Below are 23,691 nucleotides of genomic sequence, written 5' to 3'. Positions count from 1 at the left end.
ACTATGATTATACAATCATGTATGTAATATATACTTGTCATTTTAAGTTAGCTTCTCTTTCAGTTTTTCGTTTTCTTCCATGTCACCTTATCCTTTTTTCCTTTCAACCTACCATCAGCCACTGTTCTGCAGCCTTGTTTTCCTACACTCTCCATAGTTTGTTTTCATTGGTTTAAGAACAAATCTTTCTCCCTTAGTTTGTCTCCGTTTGCTTCTTTGTCTTATTGTATGGAGTGTAGTGGTGCTGTTTAGTTATTTTCCTATTTAATTTCTTAAAAACGAAAAATGCATTATTCTGCCACGCAAGCCAAGCAAAGAGTGAGAGGTATAGGAAGAATATCTAATTCACCTTCAAAGCTTCCCACACCTTTTAAGGAGATCTGTGGCAAATTCTGCTCCATCATGTTATGTTATTTGAATGTATTAAAATATCAATTAGAAATACAATCTTAGCAAGCTCAAAATACAAGACAGTACTGTATTATACGGTATGTATTTATATATTAATTTGTGTCAACTGGAGTGCTACTGGGAAAGTGACCTCAAATAAACATAGAGGCCCCAATGCGCATCCAATATGACATTATTTAGTTTGTCTGTTTTTTCTTCTCATACTGTAAGTATGGGTCATTAGTTCAATCTTTTGGCTAAAACAGGTAAAGCTGCAACCACATCACGGTAATCCCTTTCAGCAGGTTCCTACACTACCCATGTTATACTGTGTCTTATGTATTTCATCCACTGCACAGAGAGACGAGGAAACAAAACAATGATACAGCCAATAGCATGGGATGTGTGATGTGTATGCAACGCCCAAGGTGTTAAAATGTAGAAGCTGTATGTGTACTGTAAGGCCTGGGACCCGCTGCGCTCGTTGGCGCGGGCGGCAATGTAGCGAGTTCCCCACCAGCAGGGGAATCCTCGCAAGCCGGTCCCGGTCCCCACTGGCTGCACAGCTGACTACACGCTGTGGCACGTCAGCCGCTAGGAGACACAACAGAATGGTGTTTCCTAGCGTTGACGCGTCACGTGGTGTGGCTGTGAGCCAATGGGGAGGGGAGGCTGCGGGAGGAGGAGAGGCTTCGGGGAGCGGGGAGGAGTGTGGAGTGAAAGCAGCGTGCGTGCCTGTCTGTGTGTGTGTCTGAGTGCGTGAGTGCCTGCCTGTGTGTGTGTATGTGTGTGTGTGTGTGTCTGTGTGTGCCTGTCTGTGTGCGTGCCTGTCTCTGTCTGTGTGTGTGTGTGTATGAGTGCGTGCGTGCCTGTCTCTGTCTGTCTGTGTGTGTGTGTGTGTGTATGTATGTATGTATGTATGAGTGCCTGCGTGTGTGTGTTTTTTTTACTTACCTGCAGCCCGTGGCAGCCCGTGGCAGCCCGTGGAGGGAGGGGGGGGAAGAGTAGCGGGTTCCTCCGCTCAAGCCACGCCCCCCCCTCCCTGTCAATCCTCCCACTCCCGCCCACCTCCCGCTCCGGCCCCTCACGTCATGGCCGCGCCCCCTCACGTCATGGCCGCGCCCCCCCCGACCCGTTTGGCCACGCCCCCCGCTCCGAGAAAAGTATCCTGTAGACCGCAGATCGCGGTACAGCGAGTTGCACGCGCCGCCGGCAAGCAAGCCAGCCGTGCGGACGCGTGCAACGGGACCTTAGCCTTACTCACACATTGCACATACAGTGGTTCTACATGTTAACCCCTTAGGCGCTGCATATATGTCCCACATCCTATGCTATTGGCTGTATCTTTTTTTTTATTTCTTCTTTTCTCTATGCAGTGGAGGAAATACAGAGGACACAGTATAACGTTGGTGAATCTGCTAAAAGGTCCTTTGTATTTCCTCCACTTCCTTGACATGGTTGCAGCTTAACATGTTTTGGCCAAAGGATTGAACTAAATGACCGCCCAGACACAGAAAATGAAATCGTGCATAATATACAGTACAATAATCCTGTCTCTTCCTAATCGGACTATAAATAGATAACACACAAGAATCGTCTTGTAGATGGTCATCTTGGTGCCATGATCTTCAATGTGTGTATCTGTAAATTGTGGTGCTTAGGTTGTAATTGTATTGTATTGTATGTCTTTATTTATATAGCGCCATTAATGTACATAGCGCTTCACAGTAGTAATACATGTGGTAATCAAATAAATAACAGATAATATAAATAACAGATCATGGGAATAAGTGCTTCAGACATAAAAGTAACATTAAGGAAGAGGAGTCCCTGCTCCGAGGAGCTTACAGTCTAATTGGTAGGTAGGGAGAACGTACAGAGACAGTAGGAGGGAGTTCTGGTAAGTGCGTCTGCAGGGGCCCAGCTTTATGTATCATGTGTCCAGTATAATCCACAGTACTATTCATATGCATCTTAAATGGTGTATCATTGGACAATTTTCAAAGTATGTTCATCATTAGAAGACAGACTCTAACACTGGTATAAACTAACCTCCGATATGGGCTATTGCACTGTTACCAGATTAATAAAGGAGAAGTAGTTCAGTGTAATGTCCCTGCCTTTGAAGAAGGTGGACCTAGTTCCAACAGCATTGTCAGCTCTCGTGTACTTGTGCAAGTCACCACAGGCACCAAAATAAGAATATAAGCTCTACTGGGCAATGACTCTATATACAGTGCTATGTACACATTGTTAACACAATATAAGAAACAAGTATTATTAATATTATCTACCCTGTTTTAACTGCCATTGACTTAACTGTCAGGGTCGCGGTAAGATGTATGGGAGGTTAGTGAATCTCCTTCTAAATGTCTCGTTACTTTTTGCATGCAATTTTAATAGGACAGTGTTCCTGCGTACCTGTCAGTCACAGCTTTCATGAATTCCTCCAGAAGGTCATCGTAAGGTTTGCCTCTCACTCTTTTATGTCTCAGTCCAATATACAAGGGATCTCTTAGCAGCTCCTATTGAAAGATATGCCCTGTTAATATTGTTATTTCAGAAAGTTACACACACAAATGCTTTCATATAAGAAATATGCATCATCTTCTGCATATTGTGCACCATTTGTACATTATGTTTCAGAAAAGAGAAACCTTTATTACTCATAAATTGTCCAAACATTTGCCTTCCAAACAAGTAAAAATGAAGCCTTCATAAATGGCTAACACAAGATCCCCGACCATGTTTCGTTTCTTATACAGTAAATTTGGGTTGCCAGGTGTCCAGTATTGACCCGAACTGTCCTGTATTTGGACACTCTGTCCAGTAAAAAATTAGAGGTAATACTGGACATGTATGTGTCCGATATTACCTCTCTGGACATAGTGACCTGACCGGCTTAGGGGGCCGCAAGATTTCCCTGAGCAGGGCTGTTGTTAGGGGGCTGGGCAGCTTCCTCATCCTGATTAGCTACTGCTGGGTAATGCAGCCAATCAGGAGGAGGTGTCAGGAGCCTAGGGGTGGGGCCAAGGAGAGGAGGAAACAGCATGGAGCAGAAAGAGGTGTGTGTGTGTGTATCTCGAGCACATCACACCTTTCACTATAGTCCAGTATTTCTGGAGAAACCACCTGGCAACCCTAAGTACAGTACATTATATGGATTTTAAATAAAGACCTTGAAAACATTGAAAACATACAAGTACGTACTGTACTGTACTAACCACAGTTACTCTCTTGTTGCATCAGTAAAGAACAACAACATTTAATGTGAGGGTATTTACATGTGTTACACAGATCCCTAAAACCTTTTTTTCTATACCTGGTACAGTGAAAGGTTTTTTTTTTTTTTTTTAAATTTTACCAACAACAATCTTATTGTCAGGTTGGATTATTAAATGATATCCTGCATACACAAGAATATGACACTCTAGGACCAACTGAAATAAATTGCTGATATAAAGAGTATTGGGTTGGACGTGCAAATGAGCACATTGTGTGCCATTTTTTAGTGTCCAGTCTTTAAAGTGATTCCTCGCAGCTGTTGCCTGTTGCATTATCATGAATAGCTTGTACAGTACTTCAACTAAAAATAGACCATGTTTCGCATTGTTGGTTTGTGTAGAATCTGTATCAATGTCACTTTTCTACATGTCTCTGGTTTCCGTATGTTAGACCTTGACTTATCTGTTTATCCTGCAGGAAAAAGTAAATACTGTACCCCTTTTCCTCCATTTACTTATCACCAAATCTCAGCGACTAATAATGTGTCTTGTATAGCCAAATCTGGATAGCACAGGCCCTGTGTCATGTTTATATTTTGGAAGCAATGTTCTCACACCAGGAAACAAGGCCAGGCAGCCAAAAAAAACCTTAATTTATATCCTATATCCTAAGAGTTGTCACAAATGCTTGGTACTTCATCTCCAAAATTATGTATGATTTGTCCATTTGTGGCATTGCTCCATATAAATGTGGTTTTAGAGAGTGAACTCCCTTCTAATGGAAACCGTGTCTATATTATTCCTCTGCCCATAGCTGTGCCTTGCGTTGTCTTGTAAACGATTAGATATCGCTCTACAGTGCCAAGTTTTGCATCAGATTTTTCTTCTTCCGATGGGATACTCCCTTTATTTGCAAATCACTTTTGTTGAATATTTTATTACTCTGCAGACACTGCAGGATTAGAGGTCCCTATCAAACTCCCCAAATTAGAATACTGCTTGTATTAAATTGTATTGGTAGTAGAATACGGACTGCTTATTGGTGTTGAGCCTTTTGAGGAGAAACACCCACTCCATACAGATGCAGCTGCCTGTATTAGCCACATATTTTCCAAGGCAAGTGGTCTATCTCACAGGTAACGCTGCAAGATTTCTGCGAGACTCTGCAGCCAGACTAATGGCCCATCGGAGTAACACAGCGGGGGTCCCTGCTTTTTGAATGGGACTCGCAGCCCAGTAGGATTCACACAGCGTGAGTCCCATTCAAATGCTGGGACCCCGCTGTGGTAATTTGATGGGCCATTAGTCTGGCTGCAGCAATCTCGCAGCATTACTGTGAGATAGCCACAGATTGTCCTACGCAAGTGGTCAAAGGCTATGGCCCCAGTGCGTGTGCTGCATGCCACGGGGTGCCTTGCAGCACTCGTTCCTGGCGTCAGCACAACCAGATGGACTACTGAGAACTCGTGATGGGGAGGCGTGACAGGGGCGCGGCCATGACGTCACGCGGCTGGGTTGTCCTCATTGGCTGAACCGTTGCCATGACCAATGCTCGGCCATCACGCCAAAACTCTTGTCTTTTGGCAAAGGCAGCCGCGCATAGTGCATTGTGTCCGGGCGCACAGGCAGCTACTGGGGCCGGCCCCATAAAGGGCCGTACCTTGTGTGCGCTGTGCATGCCATCACTGTCGCAGCCGCGGCCGCTGGGGACCTAGCCCAATACAGGCAGCTGTATCTGTAGCAGATGACTGCCGTCTAGAAATCCAGCCAGCAAAAGAAACTGTACCTTATATAACTCCCACTGAAATGTGAAAATACATAGCCTACAACATTCAAGGAGCAAATCTGTGAAATAACTGTAATGTACTGAGGGATAACACACTGGACGTACTGTATGCTCTAGAGATTTTTGGGTTACCACTACTACCCTACCCACAGTGGATTAAAAAGTCTAGAGCCTTCTTGAGATGCCCTTTGCTTGCAGTTAAACATTATTAAGCATGTTAGTCACTGGGAAAGGGAAAAAATAATCAGGTAGTCAAACAGTGTAAATAAGACATTTGCTAGGGAAGACTGGTACTTAACCACATGGGGTTTACCCAAGATTAGCAGACACTATACAGGTAAATATGTACTATTTAACTTGCCACTATATATTCCATGTGTATTTTAACTGTTTTAGAGGAGCAATTCATGCAATTTTGTTTTCTAATGTTTTTTTGTACATAGGTTTGAAGCAGGTGGTCTCTGGAGCTGAACCCCTTTCATTTCAGCTCTGGGGACCCCCTGCTTCCCGGGATACTTTACCTATCTTGGCAAAGTGTAAAGCTCCCGCTTCACGCAGGCCAATAGGAAGACAAACCTGTTGACATCACAGCTTCCTATTGGCTCACAGGGCGTGGGAGCTTTGAAACTCTGCCATTAAGTGATCCCGGCTAGCGGAGTGGCTAACAGCACCACCTATGGAGGTATGTATCTTTGGAAGCAGGGCGGTCCCCAGAGCTGAAATCAATGAGGTTCAGCTCCAAAAAAAATCCTGCTTCAATCCCATGTTAAAAACATGTAAAATTGTCCCCAAAATTTCCCGCTTGCATTACCTCTTTAACACCAGTATTAAGCGAGGTGTCAACATTTTCTTCCACTGAATATTGCCATCCTGCACTTACTGGCTTAATGTTTTACTCATCTCGACTCAATGACTGAGATGAAGTTAACACATCCAGGCATAGTGACACGAAACACATTTTGACCAAAGTCAGAAAGTCCCAAATGTCAAAGTATTACTGTATGCGCATCACTATAGTATTATTGGACTGTTAATCTACAACATCCATCACAATTGGATACATCCAATTCATTTTCAACAAGCATCTTAAAAGCTATTTAAAAGTTAAGCAGAGAAAGGGAAACAGAGCTCTCTCGAGTCAGTTCCTAATTGCTGTGAGTCATTGTGTTGGCCTCACATTTTGCTTTCACGTGACATTCTAATTATTATCTGAAACACACATCACTGTGTGCAATGCTAATGCCATGAGAAAGAAGTGGGTTATAATGTGCAGAATTAACTATCATAATATTTGATAAACTCTTTTTGTTCACAAAAAACATTTCCTTTGAGAAAACACTGTGTAAATGTGTGACCTGTCTACTGGACACATAATTCACCATGAATTTTTATACATACGCTTGGCTATATTTAAACCTTTCTCACTGACTGCCCCACACCTCTGGAATGCCCTTCCCCTCAGTACCCGACTAGCACCCTCTCTATCCACCTTTAAGACCCACCTTAAGACACACTTGCTTAAAGAAGCGTATGAATAGCACTGTGGATATTCTGAACACGATACATAAAGCTTGGCCCCCTGCAGACGCACTTACCAGAACTCCCTTCTACTGTCGCTGTACGTTCTCCCTACCTACCAATTAGATTGCAAGCTCCTCGGGGCAGGGACTCCTCTTCCTTAATGTTACTTTTATGTCTAAAGCACTTATTCCCATGATCTGTTATTTATATTATCTGTTATTTATTTGATTACCACGTGTATTACTACTGTGAAGCGCTATGTACATTAATGGCGCTATATAAATAAAGACATACAATACAATACAATATTTATTTTTGGAAGGCAGCACAAAGTTAGTCAGTCTTTTGGCAAAATGAGTTCTCAGTCATAAGAAATCCCAAATGCCCCAGAGTACCCTCCACTTCTGCTGGGGGGATTGCAGTCTGTGGTCATGTGATCACTACTGAAGCGATCACATGGGCACAAATAGCAGAAGTCTGGGTACTGACAGAGCTCCGGCAGGAAAAAGGTTAACTTGAGCAAAAACAGAGAAGGAACAAAAAGTAAAAACTCTCTACCAAAAGTACTGTCCTAAAACATAATTACATGAACACTGATAGATTCTATCTGACTTTCAATGTCAACACAGCACTCAGTCTGTTTGTTGTGTTTATATCCGGTTAAGTAGCGGTGTATCAATGTCTTAAGACTACGCAGACAAGAGAGAAGCTAAAAGGTTATGTGATTTTACTTATATCAACAAAGTGATCTCAAAAGCTTCTGGAGCAGCACATTATTCATTTCTGGCACCCATGAAATAGGACAAAGTACAAGAGGAAAGTACAAATTAAAACTGTGGGGAACAATGGCTGCTTCGCTGCTTTTTATTTGCGAATACTAAAGAGAGTAACAATGAAGAATAAGGTATTATGAATGGGAAATCCCTAAAAATAAGTTCCAAAGCCAGTGAATTACTGCCTGCTGTAATAGAAAGGCAAGAGAGACATGGTGTCTGCAGATTACGATTAAACCAAAGGTGTGGGCAGAAAAAACCCTTAATCCCTGGAAGACAAATGGGAAGGCACACAGAGCTAGCCAGCTACATTTGTTATTACATTCCAAAAGAGAAAAGCATGGTGCTGGTGGAAAAGCCATTAGAACACAGGTAGAAATTAGGCAGGTTAATGGAGAGCAGGCATTTTGGGCAGGATGAGACGATGAAGGGACCCCATAGTGTGAGGATATACCTGGGGCTAAAGACGCACAATACAGGGAGTATAAAGGAGCACTGGAGTTGTCGAGACCCAGGCACATACTATAAGGCATGATACAGGAAGTTTGAGCGCAAACCCAAATCAAATAATAAAAACCAGTGTAAAAAACACAAATGAATATCACCAAGCTGGCAAAAGGAGTTTCACAACACCTCAAAGGACGTCACAAAAACACACAGAGCACAAAAACGCACCTCAGATGTACTGTAGTATGGTGATGGTCAAACAAGGAATCTGGTAGAATTTAGCTGGTACTCTTAATGTAGTATGCAAGTGTAGCCATGCATAACAATGTCTACAGTCATCTCTCCTGCTGGCAGTAAAAACCTGGTAAGTTACAGGAATGCCAGCAGTAATCATGGAGGTTTGCCCTCACACCCTGGTGAGGTGCCCTATGTATGGATGGGAGTGGCTACATGCTCTGAGTACCTAGTTAGTGACATCAGAGATGTGCCTGCTTCCTGAGGTATATAAGGCACTGCACTGCCTAAAGTTAGTGAGTGTGGTTGCTGCGGTTTGATGTTCAAGGTGAAGGTGAAGCAGCAAGTTCAAAGGTGCCCACTAGTGCAGTAACTAGTGGCACCATTCTATATCAAGTCAGAGAAGGCCAACTGTGTCCAGGGACCTGGCACAGGGGTGATCTCCCTGCGGGGAGAGGGAATCCCACTCCATTGGGAGGGCGTACCTTTTAAAGGGAATCACGGAACAATGTGCGGCTGAGACTATGACTGTGAGGGGTGGCTGGCCTTTATCACCACGCACAATAAAAATGGCTTGTTCAACGAGAACCCCATGGTGTGAGTCTGCAATTACTCTCCTGGGGCCCTCACCACCAAGAAGGAGTTCCTCATCAGGACCATCTACCTGCATACGCATAGATCCTGATGAGGTGGAGGCGCTGCACGTGATGTAAGTAGGACTCGCACCCACTACCTCAGCGACCTGTCTGACTTGACATCCCCAATACTATCAAGCGGGAGTTTCAGGAGTCCTGTTGCCTACAGGTGCACCACAGACACGAACATGTAACGGGGCTGGATAGACCACAGGGGCCAATGTGAGATTGGGTGGGTCAGACCAGACACGAACGAGCGTTACACAAGATAGACAAATAAAAATATAGTGCAACACAATTTATTACAATAAACAATTGTGCACAGAGCTCATTCCACTCACATGCTCAGAGAGTAAAACAGGAGGAGTCGCGCTGATCTGCGTTTTCTACAAAGTGCCCACTTCCGGGTTCGAGTGGTGGATGATGTCACAGACCCTCTCCACCAATGGGGATCTGGGGCTGGTCTCCTTGAACTCACAGTATCGGCAAATATACAAGTAGGCACACAGCGGGTACTCTGGTCACACAGCTTATTCTCAGCAGCAACTCAACAGGGCTCAGCAGTGGTGATAGTCCACGAAGCAAATTAAGCAACCCTACACATTGCATCCGGGTAAACCAGACTTCATCAGGGGTGTACAGGTGCTTATGTACCAATTAAATGTCTTATAAGATACTATAGTGCAATATTTAAACCAGTACAGACAGATAAGTGCAATATATACGAAAACACAATGTGTGTCAGGTGGTGGAGTAGAGGAGAAATGGAACATGTCTCGTTGGTGTTGAGTAGAACTGGCCAGCCACAGACTATACGCATTTCGATCAAATGGCTTCATCAGATGACTCCTGACGAAGCCATTTGAGAGAAACGCGTATAGTCTGTGACTGTGGCCAGTTCTACTCAGCCACTACGAGACATGTTCCATCTCTCCTCTACTCCATCACCTGACGCACATTGTGTTTTCGTATATATTGCACTTATCTGTCTGCACTGATTTAAATATTGCACTGTGTTATCTTATAAGACATTTAATTGGTACATAAGCACCTGTACTCCATTTAGGAGCGCCCTTTGCACTTTTGTTTTGTACATATAGAGGTCAGAAAACCGTCTCAATCTCAGTGTTTTTCAACAGGGTTTCCCTGGGCATCCCTAATGGGTTCCATGCAATTTTCAGGTCATTTGAAAGTTGTACTAAATACAGAATAATTTATAATGTATCTGATTTCAGACACCCTATTAGAGAGGATTGGGGTTCCTTACAATGCATCTGATCTCATAAACGCTATTAGAGAGGAGTGGGGTTCCTTACAATGCATCTGATCTCAGATGCGCTATTAGAGAGGGTTGGAGTTCCTTACAATGCATCTGATCTCAGACGCGCTATTAGAGAGGTTTGAGGTTCCGCAAAATTCACAATTTTAGGGTTCCTTAACACAAAAAACTTAGAAAACCACTGATCTATCTGAGATAGGATTCCAGTATCTGCATTAGATAAGGAGTGTCAGAATAGGTTGCTAGCTTTCCGTTTCTCATCTACTGTAGTAACAAGGCTGGCAAATACATGGGAATTTACAGTCTAGGCAAGAATCTGGCCACAATTGAAACCACTAATGTAACAGACCGCAGCCTCTCTATGCCCAGTTGATGTCTTCATCATACAGACCTTTATAGCAGACATGACGTCTTCCAAAACCCACAGCCCTTGGGGGAGTTATCACACCTGGTGGACATTTTAGGGCTAACAGTCCATCGTCTCCAGTACAAGTGTTTATTGATAACATATACATGCTCTTAAATACGCCATCCCTGTAACAGGTAAAATATATACTGTATACCAGTATATAAAGTTGGCATTCCAAAGTCTCTGCAATACTGCCTCTATTCAGCTGTCTGTAGTACACAAATTTATATAAAAAATGACAATAATGCAAATTTAGCTGCATAGAGTACTAGGAAGCATACTGTCTGTGTTCTACAGAGTCCTTAAATAAAAGTAATACAGTAGCTTTGTGGTAGCAAGCAATTCTACCTACATTGGAGCTTGTGCAGCTAATAGCACAGATCTGCACACTCTACTAAAGGAGCCACATATATGTTATGGAAATGTAGCAATAAATATATATATTCTCTATCTGCTAAAACCTAATAAAGGTGCTACAGTATTTGCACCAGATAAGTGAGTCCTATTAAAGATATTTGGTTGTAGTGTCTGGATCTATGCAGTATTTCTTAGCTGTACATTAATACCTATATCCCAAATATATATAACAAATACCAAGTATTATATATATATATATATATATATATATTGGGATATAATAAATAGCTATGGGTTTGATCAGCGGTGCGCAAACTGGGGGGCGCGCCCCCCAAGGGGGGCGGGAGATTTGTCTGGGCGGACGCGGGTGGTTTTAGAGGTCCCACGCTCCTCTCCCAGGTATTTAAATTAAATGCCAGGGGATCGAGTGAGGCCCCTGCAACAAAAAAAACGCACCTGGAATCAGACGCGGTGACGCGTCTCCATGGCAACGCGGCGTCATTTGGTCATGACGTCACAGCCGTCAAATGATGCAGTGGGTCATGTGACCTGATGTCATGTGACCCCAGATGTCATTTGACACAGTGGTAAAGGTAGGAGGGGAGGGGGGGGGGGTTCGCGAGCTCCGGAGCTGGCAGAAAGTGGGGTAGCTGAATGCTTTCTCTGTATTAGTTCTATGCAGTATATTACAGTAGCTGAGTGCTATCTCTGTATAGTTCTATACAGTATATTACAGTAGCCGAGTGCTATCTCTGTATTAGTTATATACAGTATATTACAGTAGCTGAGTGCTATCTCTGTATAGTTCTATAGAGTATATTACAGTAGCCGAGTGCTATCTCTGTATTAGTTCTATACAGTTTATTACAGTAGCCGAGTGCTATCTCTGTATTAGTTCTATACAGTATATTACAGTAGCCGAGTGCTATCTCTGTATTAGTTCTATACAGTATATTACAGTAGCTGAGTGCTATCTCTGTATTAGTTCTATACAGTATATTACAGTTGCTGAGTGCTATCTCTGTATTAGTTCTATACAGTATATTACAGAAGCTGAGTGCTATTTCTGTATAGTTCTATACTGTATATTACAGTAGCTGAGTGCTTTCTCTGTATAGTTCTATACAGTATATTACAGTAGCTGAGTGCTATCTCTGTATTAGTTCTATACAGTATATTACAGTAGCTGAGTGCTATCTCTGTATAGTTCTATACTGTATATTACAGTAGCTGAGTGCTATCTCTGTATTAGTTCTATACAGTATATTACAGTAGCCGAGTGCTATCTCTGTATTAGTTCTATACAGTATATTACAGTAGCCGAGTGCTATCTCTGTATACTTCTATACAGTATATTACAGTAGCCGAGTGCTATCTCTGTATAGTTCTATACAGTATATTACAGTAGCCGAGTGCTATCTCTGTATTAGTTCTATACAGTATATTACAGTAGCCGAGTGCTATCTCTGTATTAGTTCTATACAGTATATTACAGTAGCTGAGTGCTATCTCTGTATTAGTTCTATACAGTATATTACAGTAGCCGAGTGCTATCTCTGTATAGTTCTATACAGTATATTACAGTAGCCGAGTGCTATCTCTGTATAGTTCTATACAGTATATTACAGTAGCTGAGTGCTATCTCTGTATTAGTTCTATACAGTATATTACAGTAGCTGAGTGCTATCTCTGTATTAGTTCTATACAGTATATTACAGTAGCTGAGTGCTATCTCTGTATAGTTCTATACAGTATATTACAGTAGCTGAGTGCTATCTCTGTATTAGTTCTATACAGTATATTACAGTAGCTGAGTGCTATCTCTGTATAGTTCTATACAGTATATTACAGTAGCTGAGTGCTATCTCTTTATTAGTTCTATACAGTATATTACAGTAGCTGAGTGCTATCTCTGTATTAGTTCAATACAGTATATTACAGTAGCTGAGTGCTATCTCTGTATTAGTTCAATACAGTATATTACAGTAGCTGAGTGCTATCTCTGTATAGTTCTATACAGTATATTACAGAAGCTGAGTGCTATCTCTGTATAGTTCTATACAGTATATTACAGTAGCCGAGTGCTATCTCTGTATTAGTTATATACAGTATATTACAGTAGCTGAGTGCTATCTCTGTATAGTTCTATAGAGTATATTACAGTAGCCGAGTGCTATCTCTGTATTAGTTCTATACAGTTTATTACAGTAGCCGAGTGCTATCTCTGTATTAGTTCTATACAGTATATTACAGTAGCCGAGTGCTATCTCTGTATTAGTTCTATACAGTATATTACAGTAGCTGAGTGCTATCTCTGTATTAGTTCTATACAGTATATTACAGTAGCTGAGTGCTATCTCTGTATTAGTTCTATACAGTATATTACAGAAGCTGAGTGCTATTTCTGTATAGTTCTATACTGTATATTACAGTAGCTGAGTGCTTTCTCTGTATAGTTCTATACAGTATATTACAGTAGCTGAGTGCTATCTCTGTATTAGTTCTATACAGTATATTACAGTAGCTGAGTGCTATCTCTGTATAGTTCTATACTGTATATTACAGTAGCTGAGTGCTATCTCTGTATTAGTTCTATACAGTATATTACAGTAGCCGAGTGCTATCTCTGTATTAGTTCTATACAGTATATTACAGTAGCCGAGTGCTATCTCTGTATACTTCTATACAGTATATTACAGTAGCCGAGTGCTATCTCTGTATAGTTCTATACAGTATATTACAGTAGCCGAGTGCTATCTCTGTATTAGTTCTATACAGTATATTACAGTAGCCGAGTGCTATCTCTGTATTAGTTCTATACAGTATATTACAGTAGCTGAGTGCTATCTCTGTATTAGTTCTATACAGTATATTACAGTAGCCGAGTGCTATCTCTGTATAGTTCTATACAGTATATTACAGTAGCCGAGTGCTATCTCTGTATAGTTCTATACAGTATATTACAGTAGCTGAGTGCTATCTCTGTATTAGTTCTATACAGTATATTACAGTAGCTGAGTGCTATCTCTGTATTAGTTCTATACAGTATATTACAGTAGCTGAGTGCTATCTCTGTATAGTTCTATACAGTATATTACAGTAGCTGAGTGCTATCTCTGTATTAGTTCTATACAGTATATTACAGTAGCTGAGTGCTATCTCTGTATAGTTCTATACAGTATATTACAGTAGCTGAGTGCTATCTCTTTATTAGTTCTATACAGTATATTACAGTAGCTGAGTGCTATCTCTGTATTAGTTCAATACAGTATATTACAGTAGCTGAGTGCTATCTCTGTATAGTTCTATACAGTATATTACAGAAGCTGAGTGCTATCTCTGTATAGTTCTATACAGTATATTACAGTAGCTGAGTGCTATCTCTGTATAGTTCTATACAGTATATTACAGTAGCCGAGTGCTATCTCTGTATAGTTCTATACTGTATATTACAGTAGCTGAGTGCTATCGCTGTATTAGTTCTATACAGTATATTACAGTAGCTGAGTGCTATCTCTGTATTAGTTCTATACAGTATATTACAGTAGCTGAGTGCTATCTCTGTATAGTTCTATACAGTATATTACAGTAGCTGAGTGCTATCTCTGTATTAGTTCTATACAGTATATTACAGTAGCTGAGTGCTATCTCTGTATAGTTCTATACAGTATATTACAGTAGCTGAGTGCTATCTCTGTATAGTTCTATACAGTGTAACGGGTCTTCCCCCACCCAATCGCATATAGGGTGTATGTGAGGGGGAACCTATATGTTACCAGGTGTGGTGCTTTACCTGTTAGGCTCACAGAAGGCCTGAGCCTCCGCCAATGAGAGCCTGGGGTGTATCCTCTTGAACAATACTATATGGTGCAGCGCCTCCACCTGCGATGGCTCCCAGCAGAGCGGGAGTTATTCCTCGCAGGACACATACAAATGAACACATACACTGGATGTAAAATAGGAATGGTCTTTAGTAAGGTCACCGTAAGGACAGTCTCTGGATCAGCAACGCAGCACACAGGAACATGCAGCAAACCCCTTTTACTGGGTCCCTGCACTAAAGAACTGCACAGTGTCTCTCCCTCTCCATACACTAATGAACTGCACAGGGTCTGTCACTAGGTCCCTGCCTAGCACACAGCTGAAGGAGCACAGGGTCCTTACCTAAGGTAGATTTTCAAATTGGAGCGGAGCGCTGGGTGACTCAGGATTATGAAAAAGAAAAATAAATACAATAGTGCAGATGGTAATGATATAAAATTATAATAAAATGTTCTCTGTAGTAGTGGTACTCACAGATTGCACTATCAAATATAAGCGTATCAGAGACCCTTCTCTCTCTGATGGGAGCCCTTTAATGGAAATCCCTCAGAGTGGTATGCTGATACTGGAAGCTTGTATTATGGTGGTTCAGTTATCCTCCCAGGGGTATGTAAAAGTGAAAGAGAGAACACACAATAGAGTAGTATAGTCTAATTCGAATTCAGAATTCGATTCCTGAAGAAGCCACAGCGAAACGCGTTGAATCGATCCGCTGTGGGAGGTGATTGTGCTGAGGAAACCGGGAGACAACTGCTGGCAAACTAGTAGGAGACGGACACACCAGGCAGCCTCTTCCGCCCTGACTTACGACACCACAGGACGTGACGAAGGTACCAGTGACGTATGCGGAAGGGCTCCTCCGCTCCAGGAACAACCGGCGTTCTCCATTCACAGCTGTCCTCTCCCACGAACCAAATTATATTACAAAATGTGAGTGTATTATACATATGATTATCGATTGCTGCCAATACAATTTTAGACTATACTACTCTATTGTGTGTTCTCTCTTTCACTTTTACATACCCCTGGGAGGATAACTGAACCACCATAATACAAGCTTCCAGTATCAGCATACCACTCTGAGGGATTTCCATTAAAGGGCTCCCATCAGAGAGAGAAGGGTCTCTGATACGCTTATATTTGATAGTGCAATCTGTGAGTACCACTACTACAGAGAACATTTTATTATAATTTTATATCATTACCATCTGCACTATTGTATTTATTTTTCTTTTTCATAATCCTGAGTCACCCAGCGCTCCGCTCCAATTTGAAAATCTACACAAGAACCATCTGGACCTGAACAGTCCATCCTAAGGGTGTAGAGCTGCTTTTTTATTCATTGTATTGCACTTTAATATTTATATAATTTTTCATACACTGGTGAAGGTCACTAAACACAATTTTGTGCACTGATTATTAATTATACATCACTGTCACGTATATTATATAGTTATTTAATTATTCACTTTGAGAAGCGCCCGGTTTTTATTTTTTTCTTCCTTACCTAAGGGCCTGTCCCTGTGACCACCCACCCTCACTAGTGGGGAGTCAGGGCCTCAACTCTAGTCTGGGGATTTCTGGCCTAGGGCAGAAGCTCGCAGCTCTCTGCCCCCCTTCTTTCCCCCTCTGTATCCTTAGCCTGACTGACTCATGTGCTTCACAGTCTGCTTCCTGACTCTGCACACAACATTGTATCCAATTCCCTGCTGCAGAGAATCTGCAAGTCTCAGTGGCTGGCTAGCTGCAGGTGACAGGGATCATAGGGCATTCCCCAGAGGCTGCTGGGAGATGTAGTCCACTCAGGACCTCTTTCCTATGGGGACCGCGTGCGCGGTCTCTACTGCGCCTGTGCGAAGCTGTAAAGGCCACCGCTACGCTTAACTGCGCCTGCGCAACCTCCCAGAGCTCCTGCACACTTGTAATGGCCACCGCTACCCTTGCCAACCTCTGCGCATTGCGCGAACCTCGTGCCACCCACAATATAGCCACCGCGGCTATCTGCGCATGCGCAACCCTTCGTGCATGCGCGAGCATCAGGACCCCGACGACGCTGGCCCAGATGGCGGCACCAACCAAAATAAGTCACCGTCCCCTTCCCCCACTGCCACAGGGGTAAGGCAGGGGGCAAAGGAAGATCAGGGGAACCGGGGGTGACCCCCTTACACTCTCCCCCTGGTTGAAACACCAACGTCCCCGCTTGGAGAACAGTGTCACATTACAGAAAGTTACACAATAAAAATGCATTGCATAAACTGTACAACTTAACATGTTGACTGTAACATCACTGATACATGGCATATCACACACAGTAATACCCGAGGCCAGCTGAGTGTTAGCTGTTTTCTGAGACAATTGTGGGGTGCCCCTAACTGATTATGTGGGGGTACCTCACTTTTACTTTTGTGAGCCTCCGCCTGGGTAGTCTCTGTTACCAACACTGGAGTCTCTGTAGACTCTTTGAGATTGTGGTCATGTGCAACAGTCACTGGTTCAATACTACTTCTTCCCCCTGGTGGAAGGAATAGCACAGTGTCTCTTGGCCAGACCTTTACCCGGCCATCCGCGGCATGGATGCGGTAGGCTAGGAGATCTTGATCTTTTCCGCGGTCCACCACATGGCGAATGAAATGCTACATATCGCGCTTAGAGGAGGCAAATTTCACTGGATCACTCACAACACAGTCCTTGTCCCTAAGCCCTTGGGAGGCTTCCACTGGAGAGCGAGCGCTTAGCAAGGTCTCTTTACTCAAAGTCTCTGTCACATTCTGCAGGGGGTAAAGGGTTGATACCTTACCACTGCGGTGATTCACGGTGGCCAACAGGTCCTCGGGGACGTTGTCAGTTCCCACTTTGGCTGTCTTGGGCCCTGTCCCCTGCACTTCTGGGGCAGTCCACTCACTTTCTGGAAACTCGGGAGCGTTGGATCCAAGTCCTGTGACCATTTGGGTTGGAGCGCACGGACTCAAACTCAGTTCAGTTATGGTAGCGGTTACCCACCGTTCAGTTATGGTAGCGGTTCATACGGGCCCACCATCAGGTCATGAGCCTTAGTTGGGGCCTTTTCCACGACCGCCTCCATCGGAGCCTGTGGGGAGTAAGGAGGTTCCTCACCAATCCGCTGGCTTGCGATGGGTTCCTCTTCCTCCGGTCCCGTCTCCGGATGTCCCTCCAACACACTGGGAGTCGCCACGGCCGTGGGACTCTTCCGCGGCTCCGGCCGCACCAGCGCTTGCTGCCGAGGGATGTCAATGTGCAGCGGGCCCACAGCAGGGTGCGCAGCAGATGCTTCAGCTTCACTTGGGTGGTCCGCCGGCTGGCGCATCACCACGGCTGGTTGGCTGCTGTCATCAGTAGACAAGGATGGGGGTAGGGACACCTCCGCAGGGGAACAGCGTCGGGGCGCCTCGCATATACTGGCGGCAATCGGCATGAAGCGGTCCTGCTCCGACAGTACCAGTGGTAGCGATTCCCATTCTCCCTGGGCAGTCACCTTACCCTTCGTTGATTCCGTCATCTGTGGTTCCATCTGTGATTCCGGCATGGGAACCGAATCTGGAACCGCGGTTAGGGCGCACGGGCCCTCCGTAGTTGAGGTAGGTTGGTTAGCCGCATCTTTCTCTGCGGGTTCCGTAGCACACAGCAGCACTGGCTTCAGGAACTGTTCCCCGCAGCAGGCACAGTCGGGCCCCCACGTCAGTTCGTCCCTAGAACAGTCACAGGTGGCAATAAAGCATTGTAGGCACTTTTACCGGTCAACCTCTGTCCTCCTGCAGTCTAGCGGGAGCTGGAATAGGTCAACTCCCTTCTCCCAGGCTTCCAGTAAACAGGGGCACAGTAGCACGAGTTCGCCTATTCCTGGTAATTGCCGGATCACATACAGGTGAGGGTGTGTTTTAGTGCATCCTGTACTGTCCTTAGTGGAGACAGCAGTTACTGATTGAGACTCACTGTGCTGGCTCCCCCTGGTGGACTCCAGAGGAGGAGCACCTTCTTTCAAGGAGTGATTCTGACTCTGCACTGAGTCACTCATAGCGCAGGGGCGGGGCTCTGTTTTTCGTGCCAGACCTGGACAATATTCTGCAACAATTTCTTGCACAGTCCTGGTGCTCGCCCGTCTTTGAACATTTGTAATTTGGAAAAAAAAATCTATAGGGCACCCCAGGTCTGATCTCAGCAGCGCCTCCAAATGTAACGGGTCTTCCCCCACCCAATCGCATATAGGGTGTATGTGAGGGGGAACCTATATGTTACCAGGTGTGGTGCTTTACCCGTTATGCTCACAGGTGGCCTGAGCCTCCGCCTGAGTATCCTCCTGAACAATACTATATGGTGCAGCACCTCCACCTGCGATGGCTCCCAGCAGAGCGGGAGTTGTTCCTCGCAGGACACATACAAATGAACACATACACTGGATGTAAAATAGCAACGGTCTTTACTATATGCAGAATGTAACTTAACACATACATCAGCAATCCACAACAAGATATATGTACCACCCTCTGCCACTAGCTGGCAACTATAACCTTCTTAGCCCCTAACTGGGTTATAACCTCCTTCCCAACCCTGTGTCCAAAGAGTCCAAGCCCACCCAAGTGTGTGAACAGGCCTGTCACATGTGAGGAGCAAGTTAAAGTTGGTGCACGTGTGGAAGGTTGTAAATACCTGCCCAGGTGTCTCTACACCTGGGTGTCTTCGCAAAGGGTCTACCGGCACCGCTTGGTCCAGCGCTGATCTGTACCTCCGCGTGGGATGGGGTCCCGCCGGACGTCCCACCGTAAGGACAGTCTCTGGATCAGCAACGCAGCACACAGGAACATGTAGCAAACCCCTTTCACTGGGTCCCTGCACTAAAGAACTGCACAGTGTCTCTCCCTCTCCATACACTAATGAACTGCACAGGGTCTGTCACTAGGTCCCTGCCTAGCACACAGCTGAAGGGGCACAGGGTCCTTACCTAAGGGCCTGTCCCTGTGACCACCCACCCCCACTAGTTGGGAGTCAGGGCCTCAACTCTAGCCTGGGAATTTCTGGCCTAGGGCAGAAGCTCGCAGCTCTCTGCCCCCCTTCTTTCCCCCTCTGTATCCTTAGCCTGACTGACTCATGTGCTTCACAGTCTGCTTCCTGACTCTGCACACAACATTGTATCCAATTCCCTGCTGCAGAGAATCTGCAAGTCTCAGTGGCTGGCTGGCTGCAGGTGACAGGGATCATAGGGCATTCCCCAGAGGCTGCTGGGAGATGTAGTCCACTCAGGACCTCTACTGTGCCTGTGCGAAGCTGTAAAGGCCGCCGCTAAGCTTAACTGCGCTGCGCAACCTCCCAGAGCTCCTGCACACTTGTAATGGCCACCACTACCCTTGCCAACCTCTGCGCATTGCGCGAACCTCGTGCCACCCACAACATGGCCGCCGCGGCTATCTGCGCATGCGCAACCCTTCGTGCATGCGCGAGCATCAGGACCCCGACGGTGCCGGCCCAGATAGCGGCGCCAACCGGGAGAAGTCGCCGTCCCCTTCCCCCACTGCCACAGGGGTAAGGCAGGGGGCAAAGGAAGATCAGGGGAACCGGGGGTGACCCCCTTACACAGTATATTACAGTAGCTGAATGCTTTCTCTGTATTAGTTCTATACAGTATATTACAGTAGCTGAATGCTTTCTCTCTATTAGTTTTATACTGTATATTACAGAAGCCGAATGCGTTCTCTGTATTGGTTCTTTACAGTATATTACAGTAGCTGAATGCTTTCTCTGTATTAGTTTTATGCTGTATATTACAGTAGCTGAGTGCTTTCCATGTATTGCAACTCCTTTTAATGTTACTAAGTGGGATTTCACCTTTAATTATTTAAAGTCATTTGGGGCAGGGTTCTACAGTCCTAATGTTTGCTTTGACGTGGTATTCTTCCAAGTCTGGCATAGATTCTGCATATATTTGATATTAGTATATTGTATTGAATAAATACATTCTGGAATACGGTGCAGCAATCCACTGTATGACTTGCCTAATATGCAGCAGTAAAACATTGTGGGCTACATTCCCTAGCGGTGCTGTGCCATAACCCCGCTTACACCTCCCGGAAAAGGGCTGGAAGGTGTATTTTGGCATAGCACGGCTTAGTAATTATGGCCCTTCATCTTAAGCAGAATGCCCCAAGCAAAGCATGAAGTTGTCCCTTCATACTGTACAAAGGAATGAACTGTTTCTCCCCTTTATATTCCCAAAGCAGCTCTGCGCTGGATTACTGTATCGCATTGTAAATGTATAAAGAGGCGAGTTAAATAAAAATGGCATGTTTGTTTGAAAAATAAAAAAACAGCATTAAGCAAAGTAATGTCGCACATCAGGTAATATAAAGGTAGCGGTTAGTGTGAGTTTGAAGTAGAAGTGATACATTTACCGTTCTTTGATCTAGATGTACTGCTAATTTTCAACATTCCTCGAGCTCTTTTACTTAATAATGCGTAAAAAGCCGTAATTTAAAAAGAATCCTGGCTATTTAGGGTGATAATAAGTTCCTTAAATTACTAGGGTGGAAAACATGTAGGTCTCCAAGAAGAAAATATACCATGTTTCAATAGAATTTGTTTTTACTAGCATTCGTATTAAGCTTTCTTGAATACCTTAATTGTAGAAGAATTTAGCTTGTAAAGAATGCTGGAGTAGCTCAGGCACTTTGATGTGGGCGAATCTGACTCGAATCCTAATGTCAGCTCTCCTTGTGACCTTGCACAAGTCATCTTATCTCCCTTTGACTCGCGCATCAAAATTAGGCTTTAAAGCAGCAAAATACATATGTGAAATCTTAAATGTTTTTATTTTTTAAATAAATAGTTTCTGTAGTATTAGATAATACTTACTGCATTTTTTCCCCAATTTTCTCACTCTTAATGCTATTTGTAATGAATTTTATAGCATGGTTTGATTTCTATAACAGGATTTAGCACATCTCCCAAGCAGGGCAAGATCTTTAAAACACTTCACTGTGTGATAATTTGTTGCCAATATTCCCAGCAGTTTGAGCTATAAACTGTAACAATAGATAATGTTATCTTTCTAATATAAGGCTATTGTAGCTGCTGAGTTACACTTACTGAAGCAGCCATTAAATTAGTTATATCGTAGGGATTTCTCCAGATTTATAACAGGAGCACCAAACGATTGCCAATTAAGGTAAGAATATAGAATTACACATTGCCACATGCTTTACATATACAAATAATAAAATAAATAAATAAGAGGGGAATGTGGTATTGCTGGTTATGCTCTACGGGGCAGGAACTTGCTGTGCCTGCAATATTCAATGTGTGGGATACACGATCAATGCTATCAACGAAAAAAATATTAATCAGAAGAAGTTGCTACACAACAGAAAGTGAAAAACAAAGAAAAGAAGCGCCCCCTGGTAAAGTGAACAATGATATTAAAAAGTGTTAGTGACCAAAATAAACTAAAATGACAACAATAGTGTTTTTGTGAAAACAAAGGCAGCTCCAACTTTTACTGACTGTGTAACTCAGTCTTATAATAGTGGAAAAAATGTGTTTGTTGGAGTGCAAACAGTGACAGATAAATCTATAATATATATATAAAAAAATTACATATATATATATATATACTGCTCAACCCCCTTACAACGCTGTGCTTGGGGTCCAAAGAATCACATCGCGCTATAAGCGGATCGCGTTGGAAATAATGTACACTTGTATGCATTGTACAATAAAGTATTGAAAATACCAATAATCGTGTTGTAAAGTATTCATAAATACGAAAATTGGGAGCCACGCTTGCATCGCGTTATAAGCAGATTCGCGTTGTAACGGATCGCGTTATAACGAGGCTGAGCTGTATATAGTGAATAGCAGAAAGTGCCTCATAAATACTACATTAGAGAGTGTTTTTCCATGAAGCTGTAAACAAATGAGGTGGCTTTTATCTATATTGCGATGTATAACTGCACATGTAGAGATTTCTTCTAGGCATAAATAATGCTTTTTATATGAGAACTTTCCCTAAATGATGTCTAATTCACTTAATAAGCATGTCTCACATTAAAAGCACAGCATCAAATATTGTGCATTCAGGAGTGTAATAACCCTGATGGCACACTAATGTGCCCTAGCTATTTAAGTGGTTAAGTTCCCTGTGTTTGAAGAAACATCCTATTTAGAGATTTAGGGGGTTATGCACAAAGCAGTGATAAGTGTTTTTAAGGGAGATAAATGCTTTATGGCGCAATTTATGGCGCATTTTTTTTAGCAATGACTGGGTTTTGATGATAAAAAGCCTATTAAGCGCGATACTGCAGTGTTATCATTGCTTTGTGAATCGCGCTGCACACAATAATGAGAAATAAAGGAATTTATCTCACTTAAAAACACTTATTACTGCTTTGTGCATAACCCCCTTAGATTCTACCCAATAGGAATCTAAGTGAAGTGTCTATAGAGTGTCTATAGAGAGTCTATAAAAAGGCATGTTGTATTGTATATAGTTAGGAACATCTTGGGAGCTGGTAACCAGGCAAGTGTTGTGATGTCCACTCAAGGGAAAAGAACAGAACCTGAAATAATCTCCAGAGAGCCACAGTGCTACAGGAATTGCAAGCTCTAGCAATAAACCATATTGGATTTAAAGAGCATTAGGTCGTAAGATATTGTGTCATAGATTGGGGCCCTGCCTTTTATCCTTATGGAATTGAGGCTAACATCCGTAACATCTAAGAACTGTATTTTTGCGGTTTTCCTACAATAGAAATGATATGATGCTTGTGCATTTAAATAAAGATTGTAGATTGTTGAACAGTTCCTGGT

At 43.3% G+C, this 23,691-nt stretch overlaps 1 protein-coding gene across 1 annotated transcript in view; it reads right to left on the bottom strand.

Moving 5' to 3' along the window:
• Positions 1 to 23,691, bottom strand: part of ME1 (malic enzyme 1) — a 352,953-nt gene that overhangs the window by 133,888 nt on the left and 195,374 nt on the right. The window contains exon 7 of the mRNA XM_075597942.1: positions 2,812 to 2,915. Within this exon, the coding sequence (XP_075454057.1) occupies positions 2,812 to 2,915 (104 nt within the window). The remainder of the gene's footprint in view (positions 1 to 2,811; positions 2,916 to 23,691) is intronic.

Source organism: Ascaphus truei, chromosome 4 (genome assembly GCF_040206685.1).
Source record: "Ascaphus truei isolate aAscTru1 chromosome 4, aAscTru1.hap1, whole genome shotgun sequence".
NCBI classification, from domain to species: Eukaryota; Metazoa; Chordata; class Amphibia; order Anura; family Ascaphidae; genus Ascaphus; species Ascaphus truei.
The sequence above is the reverse complement of the archived record's forward strand: the minus strand, read 5'-3'. Positions and strand labels throughout refer to the sequence as shown.